Source organism: Heptranchias perlo, chromosome 17 (assembly GCF_035084215.1).
Source record: "Heptranchias perlo isolate sHepPer1 chromosome 17, sHepPer1.hap1, whole genome shotgun sequence".
Taxonomy (NCBI): Eukaryota; Metazoa; Chordata; class Chondrichthyes; order Hexanchiformes; family Hexanchidae; genus Heptranchias; species Heptranchias perlo.
The window spans coordinates 23,077,524-23,098,755 of NC_090341.1; the positions used below are offsets into that span (position 1 = coordinate 23,077,524).

The 21,232-nt window shown below is 40.4% G+C and overlaps 1 protein-coding gene and 1 long non-coding RNA gene across 2 annotated transcripts in view; one reads left to right on the forward strand and one right to left on the reverse strand.

The window, feature by feature from the left end:
* The window catches only part of LOC137334170 (uncharacterized), a 34,028-nt gene extending 20,576 nt beyond the window's left edge, over positions 1–13,452 (forward strand). Inside the window, exons 3-5 of the long non-coding RNA XR_010966088.1 lie at positions 3,696–3,812; positions 10,686–10,726; positions 12,543–13,452. This is a non-coding gene — a long non-coding RNA (uncharacterized lncRNA). The remainder of the gene's footprint in view (positions 1–3,695; positions 3,813–10,685; positions 10,727–12,542) is intronic.
* Positions 1,962–20,994, reverse strand: LOC137334167 (uncharacterized). Its single transcript, XM_067998727.1, has 4 exons — positions 20,552–20,994; positions 6,248–6,395; positions 5,143–5,304; positions 1,962–2,648 (listed from the first exon to the last, which is right to left on the reverse strand). The coding sequence occupies exons 1-4, from the start codon at positions 20,625–20,627 to the stop codon at positions 2,423–2,425; spliced, it is 612 nt and encodes a 203-aa protein (XP_067854828.1). The 5' UTR covers positions 20,628–20,994; the 3' UTR covers positions 1,962–2,422.
* Positions 20,995–21,232: the final 238 nt, after the last annotated feature.

Genomic DNA, 21,232 nt, shown 5'->3' on the forward strand with positions numbered 1-21,232 from the left:
TCAGGATCAACTTCTACTTTTTATCTTTAAATGTGAAAATCAATACTGGCGCTTTGTCTAATATAAAGTCTACACAGCCTACCAACATCAGTTGGGAAAACAGATGCAATCTTCGCCAAAGTAGCGACAACACCAAAACAAATACTATGCACACGTAGGAAAAATTAGGACTGAATTTATCAACATAAGATGGGGGTTAAAATGCAAATTTGTTTGATATTTGGAATTCTTAAGAAGACAGGAGTTTTTATGTTTTGAAACATTGCAATCCAGAAGGGCTAAGTCAATAAAAGAAGCCAAATGGCGAAGTGTGTTTTTGACTGTTTTACAACTCTCAAGCATTCAAGCTTGAAGGTTCCAGAGAAAAACTTAACACTATCCAAAGCCTTGAGACAGATTTTTTGGTGTCACAATACTCATCAATAACATATCAAAGCCATAAGTAGTTCTTATAAGTTAAGATTAAAGCACATTCCAGAATCTGAAACAATAAAATGAGAAGCCACATTCCCTTAAATCTCTTGGATGTTCAGATAGAAGAGACAGCTTTTGCCTTACTTTATTTAGACTAAGAACAGATTCAGACGAATCAGAAACACGAAGGAAGATTCAATTGAGCATCTAAACTAATCAGAGATTCAAAAAGACAAACAAAGACTAAAGAAGAATGAGACTAAGGAAGTCGAGAAGAGAGTTAGACTAAAGAGGAAGTCCCAGTAAGAGAAGCAGAAGGAAAAGCTAAGACTCAAAAGAACTAAATTCAGTTCAGAGTCCAATAGTATTTTGACCAGTAATCCAATAACAGTTAAAAAGAAACATAAAAATGGTGTCTTAAGAACCAGGAATAAACATTGATCATTGAGGACTCTGAAGGCATAATTTAAATACCTTTACCTTGCATGGAGATATGGAACCAGATCATTGCAGAAGAGGATTCAGCTTTAACGCACAGTGCAACTATTTCTGGAGCAAGGAACTCAAGCTTTTTTACATGGTATTAGGATGGGAAATCGGCCAGGAAAGCATTGGAACAGTCATCTGAAGGTGACAAAAGTTGAGATTTCGGCGACAGAAGGGGCTGAGGTAGCGGCAGGCGATGTTATTGAGGGGGAAGTGAACAGTATTTGTAATGGAGACGATATAGGTCAGAAGCTCAACGTCGAACAGGATACTGAGGTAGCAAACTGTCTACTTCGGCTCATGACAATGGCCGGGGAGGGATTAGAATCGGTAGCAAGGGTATGGAGTTTGGGGTGCGGATCAAAGACAATGGCTTTGGTCTTACTAACATTTACCTGGAGGAAACTGCAGCTCATCCAAGACTGGATGTCAGACAAGCAGCCTGACAACACAGAGCCAGTGGAGAGGTAAAGAGAGGTGGCGGAGAGGTAAAGCTAGGTGTCATCTCGTGGAAGCTGACCCCCAAGTCAGCGGATGATGTCGCCAAGGGGCAGCATGTGGATGAGGAAGAGGAGGTGACCATGGATAGATCCTTGAGGGACTCCGGAACAGTATAATTGCTGCTGAGATGCTGTTGAATACTGGTATATTCAAAGTTAATCTGGCTTCAGGCAGGTTCAACAGTACAGGCCAGCAATCCAGCTTTCACAGAGCTGGCCTGTATAGATCTTTCCTAATATCAGAAAAATCCCATGGCCAAAATGAAAAGTCACAAACATACCTTGACAGTAACGGCAATCTCGAGCATGTGGAGGTGTTTTCAAATCTTGACTTTTGAGTAACCCTGTATGCATAAACTTTAAGTATGCAGTTATTCTAATATTAACAGGAATTCAACAAAAAAGGGATTGAATTATATCACTGTACTGCTTCCACCAGAAGTATTAAATTACCTGCTCTCACTCCCACACTTATCTTGGCTGTAGAGTGGCTGGATGAAGAAATTTTGTGGCGAAAAGCAGCTGCATGTGATCTTAAAACACCACAATAGACCTGATATGGCTGGTGCAATAATGGTTTAATTGCTTCAGTTTGGGATTCTCTTAACTTATATCAGAAGCCCTAACAATGATGAAAACTATCATTGGCTTACCAAGTACATCAAACAGCCTTTAAGATAGACATTCAATTGTTGTATGTGAGTTACTGTGGAGTAAACAGTAATTTACATGCTTCAAATACTGTACTGTAGTAAATTGCAACTTAATAATTAATAACAGAGCCAATGTTTTATTCATGAAGTTCGATTAGAATTATAAAAACATGAATCCCCTGAAATAGTAGATTGTCGGTGGTGAACATTCTTTCCTTTTGATACAAACATTTCCTCGGTAAAACTTTAATAAAACCAGGTCCACTGATATGTTAATCATAAGGCACATGTCACTCCCAAGCAGCTTATGTTCTGTGGCATTTCCGCTCAGTCGAACACTATACCAGCAGGTGTTCAGTGGTTCCACTGTCAAGGATGGTGTCTCGGAATATAATGTCCAGGTTTGTGTCGCGATTGATGAGACTCGTGTGTTTGAACAATGTACTTGTCAGTCAGTGAAGCCAATAAAATCTCCGACTCAGTGAATCCATATTTTCTGGAAACCTGTACATTCCATGGCTGAAAAAGTACTTGTGGCCCATTTTCCCTGCAACACGCTGTGACTTCAAAGTCCTTTTTGGTCTGCTCTTGGCGCCTGCATTCAATAAAACAGACTTTAAAAGATTAACAGTATTCACAGCAGCCAAATTATAAAATGTTTGTCAAAAAGCCCTTTTTGGAGGTAGAAAAATAATTGGTTGTGGAAAGCTGAATGACAGTTCTTCATGGGTGAGCGTAAGAACATAAGAACATAAGAAATTGGAGCAGGAGTAGGCCAATCGGCCCCTCGAGCCTGCTCCGCCATTCAATAAGATCATGGCTGATCTGATCCCAACCACAAATCTAAAGAACACAAGAAGTCGGAGCAGGACCCGGCCACATAGCCCCTGGGCCCTCTCCGCCACCCACAGGGCATTGACCGATCCGAACTCAGCTTCATGTCCAATTTCCTGCCCGCTCCCCATAACCCCTAATTCCCTTTACTTCTATAAGAGTGTAGATAGTGTCAGCAAGCAATTCCACTGTGGGAGGACATGACAGCCAAATCAGATCTGATCTTGACGTAAGCACAAATGGACTCCCCTGCAAGGCTCATTGGACAGTGATCAGGAGCAGGAATCCTGTCTGATATTTGTCCTCTTTAGTCCAGGGACACTTGATCCAAGTATAGCACCATAAACATTATCCTGGCTGAAAGGATCTAACTCAGCAAGAACACGGATCAATGCTGGAACCTGGCTAGTTAAATGGCTCACTACCACAGCACACAACATGTCATCAAGTCAGCCCAGAAAATCTGATTCAAAGCAAATGAGATTCAAATAATTAACGACAGTAACATTATTATAGACCAAAGTGCATCCCTGTTACTCCAACATCAGAAGAATCTCATTTAGTTTAACTTACAGCCTTGACTGATATTCTACTCCAGTTATCTTAGTCATTTAGCTTTGCCAGTTCACAGTGAGGCTGCCACATTGGGGAGAACAGATATTCCAACTCACACTTACCATCAACACCTATGGTTCAGCCTCACATCACACCTGCCATTAACACAGGCACTACAATATCAACCTTTGCTGAAATTCTTGCAAGTTTATAAAAATGATATGGAGTTAAAATCAGACCTAATTTCTGGCAGAAAGCAGCAGCTGGCCAGTGGGAGAGCACCAAGATCGGTTGGCAACAGGAGAAGACTTACACGTGGCAAACTAAGTCTAGGAAGATTGTTGCAACGCATTTATCGAACATTAAACAGGTAAATAAACAGTACTCAACATCTTGACAGTAATTAATACCTCTACTAATCTCAAACTGTCAAAAGCAAAATGCTTCCTCTGCACTAACCATCAACATTCAAGTGACCTTCAAATATGTTTCCTTATGTACTTCTGACTTGGCTGTATGCTGTGATGGGCTTGCTCACCCATGCTTTATCTTTGCTGGCTTTAAATTTGTCACAGGCTTCATGCAGTAGGGACCAAGATATAGTTCCAAATTTCTCTGATGATATCCCAGAACAAAAAGGAACTAAACTCTGTATTTTTCTTAACTACATTACATGGTCAGCCATTCACAGGATTCTTGTGATTGAATAGAATGGCTTGGACTCCTTACTTGGAAAACCCACTGATCTGTTCCAAATACTTTTAATGATCTTTGCGTTGGATCCCCATCCAAGGACAATAGCAGCAAAAGACCTATGTGTAACAGGATCCTTGGCATACCAGATTGTAATGTATGTCCTTTACAACTTCCAGGAACAGCTAGCAGATACTAGCTTTAAACCCTTTTGTGCTGTGACCATCAAGAAAGAATCCAATAAATAATCACTCATAGACAAATTGCTTAATTTCTGTCATTCTGCTCCCCATAAAAGATCTCACTTTCTGTCTAACAGCTGATGAAACTTCCTAACTGAGCCAACCAAACTGCAGCGATCAGCAGCACATGGCTTTCTCTTTTGCAGCTTATAGACCATTTCACATTTCACCTCAAAAATGTCTTTACTACTTTTAGTTCAGGTAAGCTAGAGAAGAGAATCAGGTAACTTGACTGCAAAATAAGAAAGCAGTGAATGATAATAGAGTATTTCTATTTGTATGCATTCGTTCAGAGCAACAGTGTCATGGCATTTTACTACACTTTGCACTTTGTTCCCCATCCATTTAAAACACTGATTAATACTGGTCTGTGACTCCACAGGTGCTGATCACCCTCCAATACTTCACCTGAGTAGCCATTATTCATGCATGATCATTGACATGGAGTGTTGGAGGCTAATTTGCTGTCAGAGACATCACAACTGAACCCAACATTCAGACCTACTCCTTTCCAGCCAAGATCGCTGAATAAGGAGTGAGAACTGATTTTTCCCTTTCCCAATTAGTTCAGTATAGACTTAGGATCAAACTTGGGGTTTTCAAAGGTCTGTGTGGCCCTGTTTCACATCAGGTAGTGCACTGATCAATTAAGCTATTTGGGACCTCTATTTTATTGTATAGTGAAGAAAGGCATATTATTCTTAATGCAATGTAGGTATTTACAATCAAAAGTTCTTTAGCAATTATAGATTCAAATGATTTTACCTGCAGAATCCGTTGTTCTCCAGTCCACACACTCCTAATTCTTCAGTTAATATTTTATCCCTGAGTTTATTGTTGTTGTTGTTTCTACCTTTGTAGCCATGGTAAAGGTTTCTTGACTCTTCCATTACATTACATTCGATCTGATACCAAGTTTGCAATTCTCTGAAAAAAATGATAGCATTTGGTTACAATGATGTTTTAAACAAAATCTTATTTTTCCCCTAATTGGCCTAGGTGTTTATCTGGTTCTCCCAGGAGATTACATGGCTCTAGGTGGACAGGGAGTGTCTGTATCATGATGCATAAGGCATCACAACTATAAGGGACAGGATAGATGGACCAGTTGGTCTTTTCCTGTCCGTCATTTTCGTAGATCGTAGATATTTTCCTCCTAATTTTTGAAAGCTTTTCTCCTCCACCTACACACCATTTCCTGCCATAAAGGATATACAGGCAGCCTCAGCCTACTGTAATCAGTTATTGGAAGTTACACAAAAGTATAATGGCTTGACTCACATACCAATTTTCAGCCCCTCCCTCCTTCCCTGCGGGAAAGCAAGTGAAGTTCAGTTACCCATCTCTTTACAACCCAGCTCAGGTTGGTAACTCACTCTGTGGGAAGCTACAGGCATGAACCCTTATGTTGCCACTCCCCAACAGTAAGTCAGTGTGCTGCACCACTTGATTCTTATAACAAGGCATTGCTTAAATGTGCAAGCCAAACCAAGAATCTTCTGAATAAATATGTAGCATCTCCTGAGTTAGTTGATCTCAGTTGATGCAACAGAGGAAGTGCTGTCATTGATGTCAACACTCCTGAGTTAGGAGGGCAAAATTGCAGAGGGTTCATGCTGCTGGTGGCTATCTAGTGAGACCTGCTGGAAGTACTTGTATGTGGACAGAATCAGGCTTGGCTGTGGTGCCTCCAGCAGTTAGCTAATCTGCCGACACTCACTGTCTGGGCTCATACATAAAGGGTGTCCACCTGGGCAATGGCCACTGATTCATGCCTTGAGAGGACAAAATAGGAGAAAAATGGCAGAGAAAACAGAAGAATCCTCGTAACATCACAGTTTGACAGATTCTTCATCAAGACCTTCCTTACCTCTGTTGTTTCCTTCTTTCATTCTTCTTCACACATTTGATAAGACAACTGGTCAAAAAAGCCATGCTCATCAATAAAATTATGGCTGTACTGACAATGGAGGCAATCACTGCAACTTTAAAACCAACGTCTTCATACCTCCAAACAGCTGAAATAAAACAGCAATATTTCTGTGTTTAGTTACCTTACAAAAGATGCATAACGTGTATTTTAAAGGTAGAGAACAATATTCTGTAGAATTTAAAGAATAAAAGGATAAGGCAGACATATCTACTTTTATGTTGGGAGCTCTGAAAAATCTTTTTGATCTGGGGAAAAACTTTAAAATAATGAACATTCCAGAAAGAATTATGCAAGATGGAAGGAGCAGGCAATCAGGGAGGAACTCAACAAATGAAGTTTCCTCCTCTTACATAGTTGTATGATTGTAAACAATTTTACAACACCAAGTTATAGTCCAGCAATTTTATTTTAAATTCACAAGCTTTCGGAGGCTTCCCCCTTCGTCAGGTGAACGATGTTCACCTGACGAAGGGGGAAGCCTCCGAAAGCTTGTGAATTTAAAATAAAATTGCTGGACTATAACTTGGTGTTGTAAAATTGTTTACAATTGTCAACCCCAGTCCATCACCGGCATCTCCACATCATAGTTGTATGAAGGTTAGAACTAGAGATGTTAGTGAATTGTAATGAAATATTCATTAAACATTTCTGTAGTTGAAAGTCTACTTCATAGCACACAACAATTTCAGAAGTGAAACTCAAATCTAATCAGATATCATGAACCCAAGCAGGATATGGGTCTTTACTGAAATAGAGTAAAGGAACACATGTAATATGGCTTGCCATGACCAATGAACAAGATTATGCAAACTTGTGCTATTGGTCTCTATAGAAACTGAACAGGATAATGCAATGTGGTATTTTTCACTCTTGGAAATTTGCACTCTCCAGTTTTGAAATGTCAAGCAGTTTCTACGCCTCTGTATGAGGTCAGGATCTCATATTTAACACCAGTACAATTGGGTTCCATTCCAGATTTGCTCAAGCCTGGTATTAACTTTTTAGTCAGCTAATTCATAAGAAACTGCCTGTCCAAATGATTAGCATCAGTTTGCCTCCCAATGTGATTTTTCTGTCTACGCATTAGAATCGTTAGTCATGGTAAAGGTGATTATGCAGTTCAGGCCTGCCATGTTGTTAAGAGTAAAAGGATTTAACTGATCCCTCTTCATAAGAAACTTAGGATGAAGAATACACAGCTAAGCCCATTCAAAATGATGTTTGAAACTGTACTTATCTGTCTCCACTAATAAATATGCCATCACATCAACAGCAAGGACAAGAGAAAGTGTAGTGTTTGCAATCTGTTTCCTTATTTGCAAGAAAATAGATAACAGAGGGCCTTTGAACTAACTCCAACTTTTGAGCTCTTCTGGAGTGAGTGTCTGCTGATTCTTACCAATTTTACAGAGGGTCTTAAAGGAGGAAAGAGAGGTGAAGAGGCAGAGGGAGAGCATAGGAGACTGAAGGAACACTGACAGCACAGAGGCAGTGGAGGGGTCGAGGTAGTTGGTGGAGGGGTAGAGCTCGGTTTTGTTAGCACACATGTGGAAGCTGACCTGTAGATGTCACCAAGGGGCAGCATGTACATGAGGAAGATACAATACAGTATCAAAAAGGAAACAAGACTAGTCCTGTCACCAGATATTGGTATCAAGATACAAACAAAAAACACTGGGATGTAAACAAACATCAGGACACATCACTGCATTTGGATACTACTGGTCAGCTATGTGGTGTATTACTTGGCTATTCACAACATATTCTAAGTCATTCTGTTTGCTGCTCACAGGAGCCCAGCTCCACTCACAGGTTAGATAATATATACATATACACCAGCTATGACCATGGTCTGCCAGCAGGATCACACCAAGCACACTTCACAAATGTCTTGCTTTATTAGAATATTTGTGTTTCTAGACAGTCTCGGGCCCTGCTACAATAGAAATACTGGCTTTAGACTGAGGGCAGCATTGACATTAGAACACTGTCAGAGTCAAACTGGCATTTGACATCCACAGGATTTATGCCTAAGGAGTTTTTGGGGACACTTAAATTTTCATTAAGATAGAATTAAAGGATTTTTACATTGAAACTTTTGTTGAACATTTTCTGCCATTTTTTCATGCAAGGCCCCAAACATTTCAGTTGGGTTTACTTGTTGAACATGGAAGGAAGTCACTGCACCAAGTACCACACTTGACATACAGGTGTCAGTATAAACACCAAGGCATCAGAAATATTTATACACCAGAGAATATTCACACCAGTAACCAGATAGAACAGACCATACCATAAACTGTGTGTGGAAGCAGAAGATGTGGGTATGGTTCTTAATGAATACTTTGCATCTGTCTTCACAAAGGAGAGGGATGATACAGGCATTGAAGTTAAGGAGGAGGAGTGGGAAATATTGGATGGAATAAACATAGTGAGAGAGGCTGTATTAAGAGGATTAACATCTTTGAAAGTGGATAAATCATCAGGGCCAGATGAAATGTGTCCCAGGCTGTTAAAAGAAGCCAGGGAGGAAATAGCGGAAGCTTTAACAATCATTTTCCAAACTTCACTGGATACAGGTATAGTGCCGGAGGATTGGAGGACTGCTAATGTACCATTGTTTAAAAAGGGAGCGAAGGATAGACCGAGTAATTACAGGCCAGTCAGCCTAACCTCGGTAGTGGGCAAATTATTGGAATCAATTCTAAGTGCCATGATAAACTGTCACTTAGAAAGGCATGGACTAATCAAGGGCAGTCAGCATGGATTTGTTAAGGGGAGATTGTGTCTGACTAACTTGATTGAATTTTTCGAGGAGGTGACAAGGAGGATCGATGAGGGTAGCGCAATTGATGTAGTCTACATGGACTTTAGCAAGGCTTTTGACAAGGTCCCACATGGCAGATTGGTCAAAAAAGTAAAGGCCCATGGCATCCAAGGGAATGTGGCAAATTGGATTCAAAATCGGCTCAGTGACAGGAAGCAAAGGGCAATAGTCGACTGGTGTTTTTGCGACTGGAAGGCTGCTTCCAGTGGGGTGCCACAGGGCTCGGTACTAGGTCCTTTGCTTTTTGTGGTATACATTAACGATTTGGACTTAATCATAGGGGGCATGATTAAGAAATTTGCAGATGACACAAAGATAGGCCGTGTGGTTGATAGTGAGGAGGAAAGCTATAAGCTGCAGGAAGATATCAATGGACTGGTCAGATGGGCAGAAAAGTGGGAAATGGAGTTCAATCTGGAGAAGTGTGAGGTTATGCATTTGGGGAGAGCAAACAAGGCAAGGGAGTACACAATAAATGGGAGGATAATGAAAGGTGTAGAGGAAGTGAGGGACCTTGGAGTGCATGTCCACAGATCCCTGAAGGTAGCAGGACAGGTAGATAAGGCGGTTAAGAAGGCATATGGAATACTTTCCTTTATTAGCCTAGGCATAGAATATAAAAGCAGGGATGTTATGCTGGAACTGTATAAAACACTAGTTTGGCCACAGCTTGAGTACTGTGCACAGTTCTGGTCACCACATTACAGGAAGGATGTAATTGTACTAGAGAGGGTACAGAGGAGATTTACGAGGATGTTGCCAGGACTGGAGAATTTTAGCTATGATGACAGATTGGATAGGCTGGGGTTGTTTTCCTTGGAACAGGGGAGGCTGAGGGGTGATTTGATTGAGGTGTACAAAATTATGAGGGGCCTAGATAGAGTGGATAGGAACGACCTATTTCCCTTAGTGGAGGGGTCAATAACCAGGGGACATAAATTTAAAGTGATTGGTCGAAGGATTAGAGCAGAAATGAGGAAATTTTTTTTCACCCAGTGGGTGGTGGGGGTCTGGAAATCACTGCCTGGGAGGGTAGTAGAGGCAGAAACCCTCAACTCATTTAAAAAATACCTGGATGTGCATCTGAAGAGCCATAACCTACAGGGCTATGGACCAAAGGTGGGAAAGTGGGGTTAGGCTGGGTGGCTCGTTTCTCAGCCGGCGTGGACACGATGGGCCGAATGGCCTCCTTCTGTGCCGTAAATTTTCTATGATTCTATGTTGAAAACTCAAAAGCCTCGTCACCACACAATTAGGCTTGCGCACCACAATATATTTTCTGATGTGATGATGTGTTAGGCATCTTTCAAACTCAGTTGCTGGGCCAAGTATTCCAATTCTCCACACTGTGGATACTGACACACAGATTTTGCCGTGATGCTAACAGCCCTGGCTGCTCACAACAAGGCATTCAGATAGAATGCTATTCGAAGGTGTGTGTGGTTAATGTTTAAGTACTATTATGGCAATGCAAATATAAGTAAATACTTGTCAGTCAGATATGTCTGGTGCCAACATTTCAATAATTTTTTTGACTTGCTCTTTCAGACCAGGTGATAAATCTGCTGTGCCTGTCCTGGGATTAACAGGTGACCACTTTAACTAGTGTAAAATGAAACTGCAATTCTTACATTTGCATGCTGGGATCTTTCCACCCCAATCCGCACTGTTTCCTTTAGAAATGCATGTAATTTTTCCATCTCCAACCCGTTGGTGTTTGGAGGAACACTGAAATGTGATCACTGTCCTTACACTGGTCCCATTCCCTGCTTGCACACGAAGACTGCCAAAACGAAGTAACACAACAGCAGAGCACTGACTGTTTGATCAAAAGAGATTGGCATAAGCAAAAGTGAAAGTACTTGTCCTGAATTACCTGAAACTAAAACATTTCTAAATGACTAAAATAAAATCTATGAAATCAAGAATTGTTCCAAAAAGCACTTTTCAAAAGGATTAGGAGCATGGCAGCAACATGTGGTGCAGACAACTTCACAAACATTCCCAGGCAGTATAAGCATACCTATCACCTTTAAGACGTTTCCCTCAACATCCCACCCCACTGAAGCATTTCTGAACAGTACCGACAATAGTTTACAAAACAGTCTCGTTGGCTTTGAGGATCTTTCAAGTTAAAATCTAAAAATTGATCTTGCAAACTTTGTAAACATTATCACTTTGTTAATTATCTATCACTCTGCTTTTTTATTAAGTTTGCAAGTCTTTTATCACCTTAATTTCTACCCTGTGATTGGACGATCTGTTGTCTTTCCCTGCCCCTTTCTTTTTTTCTCTCTTTCATTCTACAAAAGCCCTCAGTTATCTTTCATTTTTCAGTTAAGGGCCTTATACCCAAAACATTAACCTTTCTGTTCTCTTTACAGAGGCTGGCTGAACAGTTGTGTATTTCTACCATTTTCTGTTTTAATTTCAGATTCCAACAGTTGCAATTTATAGTTTACAAAAGCATGCTCAGTTTTTTTCATTTAATATGACCTACTTGTGCTGGAAAAAACTAATATTGGCTTTGAAAATCTGTTGAGCTGTAATTCTATATTAATATATAACTACACGCAACTGAAGCATGACATGGGGAGTTCTCCCAGTATCCTGGTCAACATTTATGCTTCAACAGCACATAAAAAGACAAATAATCTGGCCATTTATTTTATTGCTGTTTGTTGGACCTTGCTATGTGCAAATTAGCTGCTGTGTTTCCTACATGACAATAATGATTACACTTCAAAAGTACTTAATTGGCTGTAAAGTGCTTGGGGCATCCTGAGATTGGGAAAGGTGCTATATAAATGCAAATGTTTTCTTCCTTTATTGAAAATCCACTGGTGGAACACATGATGGTAGACTTTACATGTAAAGCAGAGATAAACTTGAAATTAAACTTTTTCCCGACCATTTATTAGCCATTTTCTCTCCTATTTTGAGTTTGCCTGTCATGCAGCATTTTTCAAATGGACAGGTGACTTGCTCCCAGTTCTCTGCCAATGCTACTTCATAACCAGACGCTTGGAAGTGCATGAGGGCGGGTATTTTGACTCCTCCTTTTTCATCACCGTGGGGAAGATTTTTCCTCTGCTCCCCATCTCTCCTGGACAGCCCATGCACATTTTGGAATTCACTATATAAGGATATACAGACACAGAAATGCATTCTACACCTCTTAAACTTAAAAATAAGAGTTTCCCTTTATCCACATTTTCAATTTTTCTGGCTGTGCCTTCAACCTGCTTTTAAAAGTAAGATTGTATATGCAATAGGCATCTCCATAACTTCTACCAATGTTACTCCATATTCGCCAGCAGGGATTAAGAGCCAAGTAGGATGAGATAGGGAATGATTGCTTTCTATTTTGTCTGTCCCTGATGAAATTGTTTCATTCCCGCACAGCACCCCACTTAGTCATCCAGCTAAGAACAGACAAAACTCAGCAAACTGAGGAAAGCAGAATAAAATGTCAGAGTGGAACTCAACACTGGACTTTCTGGATGGAAGGCAAGTGCTTGGCTGCATTCCTTCATTTCCCCCAATATGTCTCTCTCCCACTTTTTCCTCGCCCCGCTCCCGTAGAGGATGCTTCTCCCTTTATTATAAAGACACAGCAGCTCCTGCTTAATTGCATAATTCCAGGACCAACAATTACTCTGTGGTTAACCTGTAAGAACTGTTATTCTCTTCCCAACACTTTATCTTCTTAAAATGGCAATTATGAACAAAATAAAGATAGGTGTCACAAATTAAAGTACACTCATAGTTAACAACATTTTTTTTTTAAGTCTGACGAGGCAAACTCGTATAATTTCAATTCACAGTACAACAATGCTTTACAAACTTGTGTGTGTGTGGCGGACCCCTTGGAAATATTGACACACTCTTGGGGACCTCTTCCTAATTTCAGAAAGATAGGGTCAGCCACCCAAAGAAAACCAGTGGTATCATTGCAAGGAACAACATGCTGGAAAGTCAACAGAATCAGAAAAAAATAACAAAATACAGAATTCTGAAGACAATGTGCTTGTAGCACATAGACTGCAAGCCTCAAATAGACAGAAATCTGATAACCTCACAGACCCCCTTGTAGATCCTCTACGGTTCATGGACCTCAGTTTGGAAACCTATCCAGTACAGGATGCAATAGAACAAAGAATTTGATCTGGAGACCCAGTATCAATACTTGGCACAAATAAATGTGTGGAAACTGACCGTGGAATAAAATCTCATATAAGTAAGATGTTATAACAAATAACCATGTTCAATTAAATAGATTGAGTTCACTTAATAATGGAAGACTTCAATCTTGTGAAATGAAATAAATGCATGTAATCCAATTAAATAAGATTACTGAAACTCGTTTGTTTTGATTTCTGTTTTTATTATACACATAACTTTCATGGACCCCTGCTATAATATACTCTTCCTGAAAAAATAGTCTGATTAACACATTCTTTTCCAGGCAACTCAGATTTTGGGTTGATTATTTAAGAGAATTATAATGAAGCAAACTAATGAAGCCATAATATTTCCTGTGTGTAATGATTTCCACCTTATTCCCACAATGTCTATTCTTCAGCACTGCATAAAATGTAAATGTTTTTCGAACAGTTTTAAGAGGTATTGATGGTACTCCCCCCATCTCTGTTCCTTAGGGATTAGATGATCTGAATGTATAAAGCAGTAAGTAATCCACTATGTTGAAAGCTGGAAGATAATCACAGTGTATACAGAAGAGCAGAAAATCTCCATGTTCATTTTTGTTTGTCTAATTAACAATATTATATTGTGCAGGAGACTGCAATCTTAAATGAGACTGCAGCAATACAATACACTAATCAAAGTACAACTCCTTCAACCAAATTAAATGCTTTTTGTCTGAATATTCAAGATTTTACAACTAAGATTCTGATGAGCTTCTTTGACTTTGTTTTGTTTATTTGACCATGCATTTTACATAGAATTACGTAGAATTTACAGCACAGAAACATTTAGCGCAACTAGTCTCTGCTGGTGTATATGCTCCGCACAAGCCTCGTCCCACCTTACTTCATCTAACCCTATCAGCATAGCCTTCTATTTCTTTCTCCCTCATGTACTTATCGAGGTTCCCCTTAAATGCATTTTCTTTACCTCACCTCGGCTCTGGCCAGGAGTATTATATTTGTTTTGCCAAATTTGTCCCCTCTCTTCTGAAGGTGCTGACTCATCCTGGAGTAGGGTTCCTCCAGTACTTCAACTAGGTGTTCACTTATCATGTGTGAGACTATATAATGATGTGTTGACAGGCTATTTCACTGTTGACAACAGTCAACCCAAGCCCCACAGCTTCTAACCAAGTTTCCACACATACAAGCTCCATTAAGAATCCTTGGATAATAATCAGGAGCAGAGACCTTGGTTTATTTTCCAACCCCTCACTAGCCTGAGGGCTGATAACAATTGTATTATCCCCAGTAACTGCCTAGGCTATCAATTAATTCAACACAAACCTAGGATCGTACCTGGGACATTCAGGACTGTGTAGGTTAGTACCACACTGCAAAATATATTTACCCCCCCCCGCCACCCTCCCCGTAGGATTTAGGGAGCCTACAGCTGTATATTTGAGAAATCACAGGTCTGTGGAGATCTTTGACTAAGCAAATATGCAACTCACGCAAATTGGTCCATTCTTTCCAGACAAGAGAGTAAATTCAGCGATCCCGCACTTGTAGTGGGAAGCTGCACTAATGTGTGTGGGTCAGCGATAGGGCTGCAACACTGTAGCATCAATTTTCCAACCCACAATCCCTTCTAGAACTATCTCCCTTTTAAATGCCTCAAAAAGGGACTATGCATCTACAGCCTTCCAGGGTGGTGTGTTCCACATTCTCCTCAAACTCCCTTTGCAAAACCTTTACCCTACTGTAAAGCACAGTGCCCTGAAAATTGCCTTAAGGGTGTCCTCAAAATGGAGACAGTAGCCAAGCAGAACTGTGGGATACTAAACAGCTAAGAACTGGGAATGCCTGTGGGAACAAGGCAACTGCAATCAAGGCTACAGGCCAGAAATAGCTCAGAAGGAGAGATAAACTTGTAACTCCCTAACTGACAACAAAACACTCATTCTTTGAACTGAGAGACTGAGGAGTTAGGGGAGTGAATTACCACCTGACATGTCTGGTTTTGTAGTTGTCAGCAACCTGAGGTTATCATGGGGGACTAACATGGCTGCTTGAGATGACTGACACCAAAAAAGAAGTGAACTCTTTTGACACACGTTACTTACATTGGTCAATGGAATGGAGGTGGCTTCTTTGAAAATCAGGCATATAGAAGAGGGAATTTTGAAAAACCTTCAGGCTTCTTCCCTTTTAATAATCTATACCTACAGTACACACAAGGATGCCAAAAAAAAACAAAAGTGCATCTATGGCACAGGGAGATAGATTATAGAAGTCAGATTGTATGACTATACCAACCAGTGGCAGGCAGACACAACAGAGTCACTTAAATATGCAAGTTTTCCTGCGATCAGGGAAGGTGAGATTTAAGCCAGCTAGTCTGGATTCTGGTACATAACATAAGAAATAGGAGCAGGAGTAGGCCATACCGTCCCTCGAGCCTGCTCCGCCATTCAATAAGATCATGGCTGATCTTCAACCTCACCTCCGCTTTCCTGCCCGATCCCCATATCCCTTGATTCCCCAAGAGTCCAAAAATCTATCTGTCTCAGCCTTGAATATACCAGTGCGTAAGGTGGATTTACCCAGGGGCAGAGGATCTGAGAGGAACAGACAACACCTATACAAAAGGAGGTTCATCACCATGAAGCCAACATCAGTGACCCAGAGGAAAGCGAGCAACCCACTCAACCACACAGCTTACAAGCACGAGGTTGTATAAGTTCTGGAACATTGCTAACCAGCAGCACAGAAATCCAACAGACTGGCTTCTAATGCTGTTAACTTGTCAACTATTTAAGGGGCCTATTCCTAAATTAATCTCACCAATTTCTATCAATCTCAGACATTGATCTCGACTATAATTTGATAATCAGCAAGCCGGTTAAGGCAGAGTTACTGTGGTACAACTAGACGGCCTTTATAACCTCTTATTCATTTATTAGTCAACCCTATCTACTAATTTTTTTTACACACACTCAATGTTGGCAATCATGATTTTGAAGTTAATAAACAATTATTAGTGCATGACCTGTCTGCCTTCTTCTTCGATAACTTGGCAAGAAAAGGTTAATTCATTCACGCAGTAGCTGTGGTATCCTAGTTGGAGGTTTGTAGGGTAAACACAAATTCAATCCAAATAGGCTGATGTAAAATAATTTTGTGAGCCAAATAGGAATATCATTCAACCCTAGAAGTAGGCTGGGCAGTAAACCGTAGATGGCTCCTTGGTGAGGAGTTATGGTGAAGGGGTTAAGGATTTGTCTGGTTCCTTGACAAATATTTGTCGGGGTACCTATCCCAGTGTTCTTACAGTGCCCTTTCCTACGTGAATAATGACTTTCGGCACTTCTCTTTTCCTTTCCAGAAGTTTTTCCACCCAAGCTGTCATGTCTCTTATTCCCGGTAGGTGGGAAGCAATACATGATTCAAGGTCATAGCTGCAATAAAGGCTGCTTATTTCTCTAATCAAAGTCACTGCAACTACCACTTCCCTGTTCTCATGGGTACCTTTATCATTTTCCCTTCATGGGCAACCACTTGCTCTAGGTGTCATGATGTTGCTTGTGATTATCCTTCTGTTTCATTGATCCTTGTCATTGCCGGCATCCAATACAGTATAAAAAATATAAAAAACCTTTTGAAAGGTCTTCGACCTGAAATGTTAACTCTGTTTCTTTCTCCACAGATGCTGCCTGACTTGCTGAGCTTCTCCAGCATTTTCTGTTTTTATTTCAGATTTCCAGCATCCGCAGTATTTTGCTTTTGATCCAGGACAGTATACTATTTAGATAATTCCAGACTCATGGCTCCCCTCTACTTGTTCTTCCTGTCTCCTCTTCCCTTATTAATCAATGGTCAACTGCTGCCCCTTCTGTACTTCACTCCTTCTTTCCATTTGAGGGTGACCATCTTCTTGAGGGTACATTCCAAGAATCTTCCTCCTCATGTATGTGATGGAGTATTGTTTGTTATGTTCAACTTTACAGTATTTGAAGTTTTTATTCCATTTTTGTACTGTTATGGAATGTCTCAAACTATTGCTTAAGGCTGTTTATTTTCAGCTCGAGCAAGTCCACCTAGATTTCTACTATTACTGTAGAAATCAACTGAAGAATTGGTCTTGTGATCTGTCATGTCCACTCTTTTACAGTAACCATCACAGTAAACAGTAAGCCAGCAAATAAAGCTTCAAAGCTTTTATGGTTACATACTGCTGACACTGCTGTATGGCACCAAAACTTGGACTCTACACCAACCATCAGCCTTCAACATGCAATGGCTGTGCCAATGCCAATACCAAGCACTCATCAACTGGCAATAATAGATCACAAATGTCACAATGCATAAATGGCCCAACAATGATTCTTTATCTGCAATGCTGACCTATTTCTTGTTATGCTACTTTGGACATGGTGCTCATGAATCCTCAAATGTCCTCGTTAACCAGATCTTCTTTGCCAACCCGCAAACATCAGAATGGAAGTGTCACAAAGACCATGTGCTCGCTAGGGCGAACAACTCAAATTGATCAGAAACAACATGGAGTCTTATTCTACAAGCCACTTGATCAACATCACACAGAACAGAGGCATCTAGTATCTTTTTGTTTCCGAGTCCACCAAAATCGTATTGTCCATTTGCAATTGATTGACAGCAGCCTATGTGAGCTACATTATGTGAGCACTATGCATATACTGCAGTCTACAAATTACAAAACAATTGTCATTGACTAAATGAGGAAAGAGAAAATAGAATAACAATGAGACAAGCAATATTTTTGTGCGATTTTCTACATTTCTTAAATAATATAAAGTGGACTATGAAAGAACAAATTCTAGCAAAAACTATATTAGGTATAAAACTTATTTTAAATCCATCAGCATGGGCAATCAGCCATTCCAAACCAGAATCACCTCAGACTGCACCAAAGTGTACTTATGCACTGCTTAGCACAACAATGTTTTACTCAATTATGAATGAATTGATTAAGGAATACCAAGATGGAACAAACAGTCTGAGAACACATGTCTATCTAACGTATTTGCATTAAACAAGAACTTTTCACAACAGGCCAAAATAAACACAAAGTGGTTTGGAAGTGTGTAAAGACCAAGAATATTGCCCAGTTTTGCCCTCCTACATAGAACAAAGTTGAAAAGGATAAAACGGTGGCCACAAACTCCGTTCCCTAGCCACTGACTCCATCCCTCTCCCTGGCCACTATCTGAGGCTGAACCAGACCGGTCACAACGTTGGCACCCTATTTGACCCTGAGATGAGCTTCCAATCCCATATCTGCTCAATTAGCAAGACCGCCTCCATTACATCACCAGTCTCCGCCCCTGCCTCACCTCATCTGCTGCTGAAACCCTCATCCATGCCTTTGTTACCTCTAGACTTGACTATTCCAATGCTCTCCTGGCCGGCCTCCCATCTTCCACCCTCCATAAACTTGAGCTAATCCAAAACTCTGCTGCCCATATCCTAACTCACACCAAATCCCGTTCACCCATTACCCCTGCGCTCGTTGACCTACATTGGCTCCCAGTCCAGCAATGCCTTGCTTTTTAAATTCTCATACTTGTTTTTAAATCACTCCATGGCCTCGCCCCTTCCAGTCTCTGTAACCTCCTCCTGCCCTACAACCCTCCAAGATCTCTGCATTCCTCCAATTCTTGCCTCTTGTGCATCCCTGTTTTTAATCACTTCCACCATTGGTGGTCGTGCCTTCAGCTGCCAAGGCCCTAAGCTCTGGAATTCCCTCCCTATGCAAGTTGTTGTCACATATCCCAGACATTAAAGCCTGGATTCTCTTTGTTGGTTTTGGGATTCTCAACCACTGTTGGCTCCTTAAAAGCAAGGAAACTTTTAAATTATTTAAGAACACAGGAAGTTACTTGTCTACCAAAAAAACCCAAAAACATTAATGCAAAAACATTGCACGATTTTAAGTGCAACAAAAGAATATGACGATCTTAGTTATATGCAACTGCATGAAATATTGATATTTTCTTCGATTTTTCTACATACTGTAGGTAGCACTGGTTGTCTACACTGGATTTCAAAAACATGGGAATGTGCAATGTTAATCATTATGCTCTTGCAATGTTAAATCGATTAATCTGAGAAAATAGGTCCTGCAGAAACCAAACACTACATCCACAGACCTGGTTAAGTTCAAAATGAAGTTGTTCAAAGAAACCACAAGAAACTATCTGCGATGGCTACAGTATTTTAATACCAGGCGGATAGACCTGCACTTGTATCGCTTTGAACCTGACAGTTTACTTCTCTAAAGAAATAAAACGTTCAAAATCAATTGACTAAAACAGCAATACATTATTCATACAATGAATATAGTTTATCCCTCACAAAACTCGGAAATCTCCCGAAAAAATTCAAAGAAAATATTCCTATGAGAAAAGGGGTAACAGGCAACGATTAAGATTTGGCATTAAGGAAATAAAGAGCAATTGCTGAATTTCTCAAGTCTCTTGTACTGAGAACCGAGCTGAGCATCCTCCAGCCATCGGAACATCCTGCATCTGATCGTGAGGGGGCGCTCACCCCGCTACCCCGCCAATGTGCCCGGGGGTAGAGTTGGACAAGAAATTGATTCCTTGAACCAACTGCTGCGATTAAACAAACCTACTGAATCTTTCATTAACTGTAAATGCTCACTAAGCCCAATCTTACAGTCACTCATTTTTTTTCTGTTTAAATGATTTAATCTGCAGCAATTTGCAGTCAAATCTATTATTCTTTAATCCACATTCTCCCTTTTTAATAACTCCTCTCCATAATTTTACCTTGCTAAAAAGTTAAACTTTGAGACTTAACGTACGAATTAGAAGAACGACAATTAATGTATTTATAATAACATATTCAAATATCACCTTAAAATCCTCTTAAACGTTAATGACGCTGATAGATCAACGCTAGGCATGTGTAAATAAAATGTAAGATTTACTCTACTGTCCCTGTAACAGTGCTGCTCATTTGAATCTGTAGAATTTCACCTGGTGACAGCGGGTACATTATCTTGCTGCTGGAAATGTGTACTGGAATGTTTAAGTGACCAGGTTTTTGTCCCAGTTGATACTGTACAAATGCACCGATTCTAGGTATGTATGTGCAATGGCGTCCAAAAGGAGGACATGTAACAAAATGCAGCACCATCGGCAAATGCTGTCGTGTTTCTGTATTCAGACAATCGAAAAATGCAAATTCCCCTCTCACCTTTATGATTCTGCACGCTGTTTGCATCTTCACTTAGCCTTGAATTATTAAAGAGCGATTCAGTAGTTGTTTGCATATCCAAGATTACAAATTAATTGCCTTAAAAATTAGTCCTTGTTTTAGTTTTGGGACCAATCACTTTTCTGCCCTTCTTTTCAGTCCAGACCTGAGATCTGAGGCTTTCAAAGTCTGATCCTTTCTGGTGCTTTGCCTGCACTGGACTCAGAGTCTTATGTTGTAGAGAATTAATGATCCCCGCCGTGTTTGTAATGCACAATATCACAGGGAGACGTCCAGTCCCAGACGATCCATTTGTGCCTTTTTTCCCAGTCACTAATCCGAGTCGATCGAACCGTTTACATCAGATTAATGAGCAAAGAAATAAAATTCCGAAAAGTTGCGTGACTGCCGTTACACCACACACATTAGCCTCATGTATCACTTCCTTGTTAGTTCCCCCCCCCCCCCCAGTTCTCAGCCTATGACAGCTGTGGCTTCGGTATGAGCAATGCTTTACTTTCACAGACATTCCGGTCTCTCGGTGGGATTTTAAAAATCTGTTTCAGGAGAGGATTTGCAACAAGGATCAAAGATGCTTTTTGTCAGCTCTCAAATTGTATCGTCTGCTGCCTAACCTTTCAAAAACATGCCCTAGATTTGATTAAGGTGGGTTGTTCAAGC

What these genes read in the sequence shown, in the direction of transcription:
- LOC137334167 (XM_067998727.1), bottom strand. Translation starts at nt 20,627, where the DNA reads ATGCAAACAACTACTGAATCGCTCTTTAATAATTCAAGGCTAAGTGAA. An exon ending in CAGCGTGCAGAATCATAAAG is followed by an intron (nt 6,396 to 20,551) that starts GTGAGAGGGGAA and finishes GTTTTATTTCAG; the next exon opens with CTGTTTGGAGGTATGAAGAC. An exon ending in GAGAACAACGGATTCTGCAG is followed by an intron (nt 2,649 to 5,142) that starts GTAAAATCATTT and finishes TATTGAATGCAG; the next exon opens with GCGCCAAGAGCAGACCAAAA.